Source organism: Apium graveolens, chromosome 2 (assembly GCF_009905375.1).
Source record: "Apium graveolens cultivar Ventura chromosome 2, ASM990537v1, whole genome shotgun sequence".
In the NCBI taxonomy this organism is placed as follows: Eukaryota; Viridiplantae; Streptophyta; class Magnoliopsida; order Apiales; family Apiaceae; genus Apium; species Apium graveolens.
In genome coordinates this window covers 279,569,287-279,576,356 of record NC_133648.1, presented here as the reverse complement: position 1 = coordinate 279,576,356, position 7,070 = coordinate 279,569,287, and the positions used below count along the sequence as shown (strand labels likewise).

The 7,070-nt window shown below is 44.0% G+C and overlaps 1 protein-coding gene across 1 annotated transcript; it reads right to left on the bottom strand.

Annotated features, from left to right (window-relative positions):
* Positions 1 to 399: 399 nt before the first annotated feature.
* On the bottom strand, positions 400 to 2,234 carry LOC141701322 (uncharacterized). The gene is made up of 2 exons (XM_074505004.1): positions 1,601 to 2,234; positions 400 to 950 (listed from the first exon to the last, which is right to left on the bottom strand). The coding sequence occupies exons 1-2, from the start codon at positions 2,232 to 2,234 to the stop codon at positions 400 to 402; spliced, it is 1,185 nt and encodes a 394-aa protein (XP_074361105.1).
* Between the last annotated feature and the right edge of the window lie 4,836 nt (positions 2,235 to 7,070).

Genomic DNA, 7,070 nt, shown 5'->3' with positions numbered 1-7,070 from the left:
GGATCCGGGTATGAATTCATATCTGGGTTTTTATATGCTTGGAGCGATTGCATCTAAACCTGGAATTATTTTATTCCAGGGTTGATGTTTGCTTTTAATGTTGGCTTCCAATCCGGGTATGACACCATATCCGGAATGATGTTTGCTTTCAACCCGTGTGTGATTGCTTATCCGGGTTGAAGTGTTCTTTGTTTGTAATAATTGTTAAAATAAGAACTGGCTGAAAAAGGAAAATTATTTTCATTGATTTGAAATTTCTTCATACAAAATGTTGAATCATAGATTGGTCTCTTGCCATAGGCTACATGTTTTTGGTTGCTTTTTCTACTAATAGAATTTTCTAAGCCTGAGTCCATGCCAGGTGTTCGGGATCTCAGATTCATCCATGCTCATCAACTTTTAGGTCCCTGGCCTTAATACTTCTTTGATTCTGTAAGATCCCTCCCACTTGGGCATCAACTTTCCAGAATTGGTTAGATCCGAAGCTTCTGTGTCTCGATGTACCGGGTCTCCAACTTGAAAGTTCTTGACCCTGGACTTTTTGCTGAAGTTTTCCTTAGTTTTCTCCTTATACTTTTCCATCCTTGCGACAGCCTGGTCCCGGACCTCATCAATTAGCTCAATGTTTATTCTTAGCCCCTCCTCATTGGCTGGTTCATCAAAGTTGATTGCTCGGTGAGAGGGGGATCTTACCTCGATGGGCAGCATTGCTTCAGTTCCGTAAGCTAGCTTGAAAGGCGTTTCTCCTGTGCTTGTCCGTGGACTTGTCTTGTAGGCCCATAGGATATTTGACAATTCTTCTGGCCATTTGCTTTTGCTTTGTCTAAGCCTCTTTTCGATGCCCCAGAGAAGGATCCGGTTTGTTACTTCCACTTGTCCATTGCCTTGAGGGTATGCTACTGATGATTTCTTATGCTTGATGCCCCACTCCTGGAGATAGGATTCAAATTCTGATCCAACAAACTATGGCCCATTATCTGATACCAGGACTCTTGGGATTCCGAACCTCATCAAAATGTTATCCATGAATTTTATGCAATCCTGCTGGTTTATTGTTCTCATTGCCTTTGCTTTCACCCACTTAGTCATATAATCAATTCAGACTAGTAGGTATCTCAGGTATCCTCTAGCCCGTGGGAAGGGTCCCATGATATCTATCCCCCAAATAGCGAAGGGAATCGGAGATAGGACTGATGAGGGTAGGACTGGGCTTATTCGGGATACGTTGCTGAAAATCTGGCATTGTTTGCATTTTTTTCACAAGGTCACTTGCATCTTTGTGGATTGTTGGCCACTAGTAACCCTTCCTTATTATCTTATAAGCCAGGGCCTTCGCGGTCATGTGATCTCCGCATATCCCTTCATGGACTTCCATTAGGCAATATTCTGCTTCCGTTGGGCCAATACATTTTCGTATAGGTGAGGAGAAGGTTTGGAGATATAGTATTCCTTCTTCAAGGAAGAACTTTGTTACCTTAGCTTTTAATCTTTGAGCCTTCCCTTTGTCTTCTGGGAGTTCTCCCTTTTCCCAGGTAGTAGATGAAATGAGTCATCAAATTCGGGCTGTTGTCTATCTCCATGACTTCTTCATATTCTATACCGGGCTTTTGTAATTCCTCGAAGTAGACTGAGCAATCTAAGTCTGATGAATTTTGAACCAGCTTAAATAGGTTATCAGCCTCTGAATTCTCTTCTCGGTAGATTTGTAGGACTTGACTTCGTGGTATTGAGGTAAGGTAGCTTTGGACCAGAGCCTGGTACTTGGCTAAAACTGGGTCCATGGCTATGTACTCACCATTTGTTTGCTTTACTACAATCTGAGAGTCGCTATAGATGTTAAGGTCCTGGATCCTGAGGGTCTTGGCTAGCTTCAATCCTGCTATCAGGGCTTCATACTCGGCCTGGTTGTTTGTTGCTGAAAAACCGAAGGAGATCGCAGTTTGAATTGTAAAGCCATCCGGGCTCTTTAGAATGAGCCCTGCTCCTGATCTTTCGTTCATTGAAGATCCATCAACTTTGAGGGCCCAAGCTCCCGGGGTATGATCATTGCCGCTCTCTGGGTCAATACTCATGGGCCTAGGCTCATCTTCCAGAAAGTTGCATTCTATAATGAAGTCAGTGAGTGCCCGGACTTTGATAGCTGTTCTTGGAATGAAACTCAAGTTGAACTGACTTAGCTCGACTACCCAGTTTACCAGCTTTCCTGAGACACCTGGATTGTGTATTATCTTCATTAAGGGTTGATTAGTCACTACCCGGATCTCCCTTCCTTGGAAGTAATTTATGAGCTTTCTGGATGCCGTGACTAAGGCAAAAGCAAACTTTTCTAGCCTTAGGTATCGTGTCTCCGCATCTTTTAGTACTTAACTTACATAGTAAACTGGTTGTTGTTTATCATTCTCTTCTCTGATCAGTGCTGCTCCAACTACCAGGGCTCCTGCTGATAAGTAGATGAATAAGGGCTCCCCGGGTTGGGCTTTGGTTAAGATTGATGGCCGGGAGAGATACCTTTTGATTTCTTCAATTGCGCTTTGGCATTCCGGGTTCCAATTGACTTCCCTTTTATTTATTGCACCTTTTAATAGGTCAAAGAAAGGTAGGCATCTCTCAGCTAGCTTTGAGATAAATCATCTAAGTGCTGCTAGGGATCCTGCTAGTTTCTGAACATCCTTTAGGGTCCTAGGTGGCTTCATCTCCTGGATTGCTTTTATCTTCTCTGGGTTGGCTTCAATTCCCCGGTTGCTGATCATGAATCCTAAAAATTTTCCTACCCCACTCCAAATGTGCATTTTTCCAGATTCAGCTTTAGTGAGTATTTCCTTAAGTTGTCAAAACATTCTTTTAGATCTTCTATGTGACCAGGGATGCTTGTGGACTTTACGATCATATCATCAACACGGGATTCTAGGTTTCTTCCAAGCTGGGTTTTGAAGATTTTATTCATTGCTCTCTGGTAGGTTGAGCCTGAATTCGTCAATCCGAAAGGCAGCATGACATAGGCATAGACTGCCCTTTGGGTGATGAATGCTGTCTTCTGGATGTCTTTCAGATTCATCTTGATCTTGTTGTACCCCAAGAAGGCATCCATGAAACTTAGCATGACGTGCCCGAATGTGGCGTCTATCAATTGATCAATATTTGGCATGGGGTAGGGGTCCTTCGGGCATGTACTATTCAAGTCGGTGTAGTTGACACACATTCTCCATTTTTCGTTTGCCTTCTTTACCATAACCACGTTGGCTAGCCATTTCGGGTACTTAACTTCGCATATGATCCCAACTTTGAGTAGTTTCTCAACCTCTTCGTCTATTGCTTTCTGCCTCTCTAGGGCAAAATTTCTTCTCTTTTGCTTAACTGGTTTCCTCTCTGGGTTGACATCACATTGCTATGGATTCATGCAGCCCAGGCATGTCTCTTGGGCTCTAGGTTAATATATCATCGTACTTTCGGAGCAATGACACCAGGTCTTCTATGAAGATAGTTCCAAGTCCGGATCCTATCTTTACCTTCTTGGAAGGATTGCTTTAATCAATCAGAATTATTTCTGTTTCTACTGCAGCTCCGATCTTGGCTTGATCCTGGTTTGATACCAATTGCTGGATCCGGGCTTCAGTATTCTTCTTCATATAAATTTGACCCTGGGATGTCATCTTTTCTTGGTTGCTTTCCCTTACTTAATTTGTTTCGGGGCTGGTTGCTTGCATAATAGGATTGCCCTGTCTGAGACCTGGGTTCATTGCAACCTCTACTATGACTTGGTTGCTTTCTGGCTCTTGCGAGCCTGGACTGGTTGCTTTTGGATCCGGGTTGGATTTTATAACATGGACTTCTTTTTTGCAACATCCCTTGAGTGAGGGTGATGTTTCTTAATGCTTTGTTATTTTCGAAGGACCGTGGCTTTCCTCTTGTTGTCTTGGTGAGTTTCGACCATGACCAGGGCCTGGCTATAGCATCTTTCAACGACCTCATAGTCTCACTTAACTTCTCCTATCCCTGTTGGAGTTGGGAATTTGATTTTCAGGTGTGATATGGAGGTGATTTCTTGTATCCTGGTTAGAGCTGAGCGACCAATTATGCCATTATATGATGAGGGAGTGTTGATCACATGGAACTTTATTACATGGGTGACTTGATTTGGAGCTGATCCAAATATCACCGGAAGGTATATGGTTCCCTGAATCGGGACCAAGTTATTCCCGAACGCATAGATGGGGTCCTCTTGGCATTCATTTGAGCGCACACTCCCTAGTATCATCCGGTCCACCGTATGCTTGATGAGTATGTTTACCGAAGAGCCATTGTCTATCAGCATCCTTCTCACCTCATTATCCAAAATATTAAGTGTTACTACCAAAGCTTCATTGTGATTCAGATTGACCCCTTCATAATCCTTGCTTCTAAATGAAATTATCATCTTCGGGTAGGATTGGATAGAGAATACTTCGTCATCTGAGTCCGGGCTCTGAGGAGGTGAGTGGGAACCTCCTAGGACCATATTCACTATGTTCTTCCCTCTCCTTGGTCTTTCTTCTTTCTGATTGGTATCCCGGGAGACATGATGATTTAGGTTACCCTTCTTGACTTGATCTTTGATGAAGTATTTGAGAGACAGACAATTCTCAGTTTTGTGCCCATGCATTTCATGATAATCGCATTGTCTATTGTAAGGCCGACTCTCCGGGGGAGTCTGCATGGGCTTTGATGGATAATAGAATGGTTTTCCTATGATCTCTTTTGGTATTTCCTCCCTGGTCCTGTTCAGTGGGGTCCAATCTGGTTCCTGCCTAGGCTCCCTAGCTTGCCTAGTTGGCCCGAGGTCACTTTTAGATTCTGTCTTAGGACCTAGTCTTTGAAATATTGGAGTGTTCTGGATCACATTGGTCTGCTGGGTTTGTTGGCTTTGCTTGAACTTTTTGTCCTGATGGTAACCCCCTTTCGATCGGTCATCAGAGTTTTTACTCCTGGATCCCCCGTTCCCAGTCATCCTCATAGCCTGAAGCACTTCTGTTTCCTTGATGAATCTGGCTACCATAGAGTAGGCAGCAGCTAGGCTCTGCGGTTCCTTGTTGATCAGCTCTACGATATACCTTTCATTGTGTTCTGGATCCAGGTTCCTTCAAAATATGCTTAGTGCCTCCCTCTCATCTAAGTTTGAGATCTTGTTTATTGCCTCCTAGAAGCGCCTCATATAGGAAGATAGGGTTTCGTTGTCGTACTGGCTTATAATTTCGAGATGGCACATGTGCATCTCATGTGTCTTGTTTGCTCGGAACCTCCTGAGGAAGGCCCCGCGAAAGTCTTTCCAGCTGTGGATGCTTCGGTAAGGGATCCTGCTAAACCACCTCTAAGCCCCCTTGAGAGTTAGGCGAAGAACCTGGACTTTGTTAAGTCGTTGTAGTAGTATATTTGTGCAATTTTCTCGAAATAATTCAAGTGTTCTTCTGGATCCCCAATCCGTCAAAAGAATCAAAATTGTAATGTTTGAGGTTTTTCTGCCGGGGAATGGCATCTAAAGAACGGCTAACGGGTGTTAAAGTTTCCCCAATCTCCATTCTAGAGTCCTTCTCCATTTTTCTTTGAATTTCATGGATCATATCTTTCAGGTCTTTCTGCCCCTCCTCATCATCATCAGAAATGACCTCGGGGGTGGGGTCCCTCCGGGTCCTCTTGCCCTTGGCCTTGGCTAGGAGCTTCTCCTCTTCTAACTGCATTCTTTTTTGAATTTTCAGCTCAAGCTTTGCTTCTTCTTCTCTCTTTATCTGCTCTCTCATCTCTTCCAAGCTCTTCTTCCTGGTTGTTTCTGTCTCTTTCTTACTTTGTTCTTTCTGATTTTTCTTCCCCTTTACTTCAATTCGGTCGAAGACAGATCTCCTAGATTGCCGAGAGTCTCCAGACTCTTCTTGGTCATCCTCCTGTTCATATTCTATCTGAGCCCGGGCTTGCTTCTCTCTATAGAGCCTGATTGCTTCCGCCAGTTCATTGCTTGTTAGGTTGGCCATATGCTCTTCAGCCACTGGAACGTTGGTATACTTATATTGATTCAACTCAATGAGGTTTCTGGCATCCCGGGGTGTTACTACCCTTTCGAAGACCGGGGTATGTTGTGTCAATGGTTGCTCTGGAGGGTCTCTCGGTCGCCCCAGGTTCTTGAGCCTGAGAGTGCTCCTGATCCTGGACCTGGGTACTAGCTGAGGGTCTTCCAACCGTTGTTTCCCTGCTCTTGCCATTATCTGTACAAACAACAACTGACCAAGATTTGAAACTAAAAATGTAGATCTAAGGTTTCTCTTTGAAGGTAACAAAAAAAATTCAGAATAACACCAAACAAATTTTATGGGTTTTGCTAACAATATTGTTGAACAAGTATAATGGGGTCTAAAGCACAAAGACAATATGCAAGCTAAAGCAGATCAGGATTTCAAAACAATCTAAACTATCTATTACACACATAAACACGGCTTAAAAACAAACGAGACCGGGCTCACATAAACGTGGGCTAAAATAACGAGCACACACAAACGTGGCTTAGATAAACAACATTCATAGTTAAGAGAGGGTATGGTTGCTTGTGTTCTTACATGTTAGAGAAAGGGACTCTTTTAAGAGTTTGCTGATGAAGGTGAATCCAGGGGCACCGAGACCCAATGATCGAGCGCCCATTCTTCTAGCGCCAAATGATAACTCCAGTGAGCGGGGCGGCTCCTTCCGACATCGTGCCTGGACCTTCTTGCTGTGGGTAAGGTGTGGCTGCTGTGGGGCGCCTGCAAAACAACACCGGAGGGGGGTTTGAGCCCCGCGACGCCTCCGGTATGAGAGTAAGAGCTTGTTTGGGAAAGATGAAGATATATAGGACAAGGGGTGGTTGTGTGTGTATATGCTCGTGTGTCAGAGAGTGTGTTTTAAAAAATGTGTCTAACCCTTAAACCCTTTCCCTTTGGGGTATTTATAGCCCAAAGGTAGGGTTTAGGGGTTGGTACCTTTAGATCAGGGCCGTTCATTGTTGGAGACGGAGGACGCTTGGCATGGGTAGATTGCATACACGTGTCTAGGCAAGGATCACCTTTAGGATG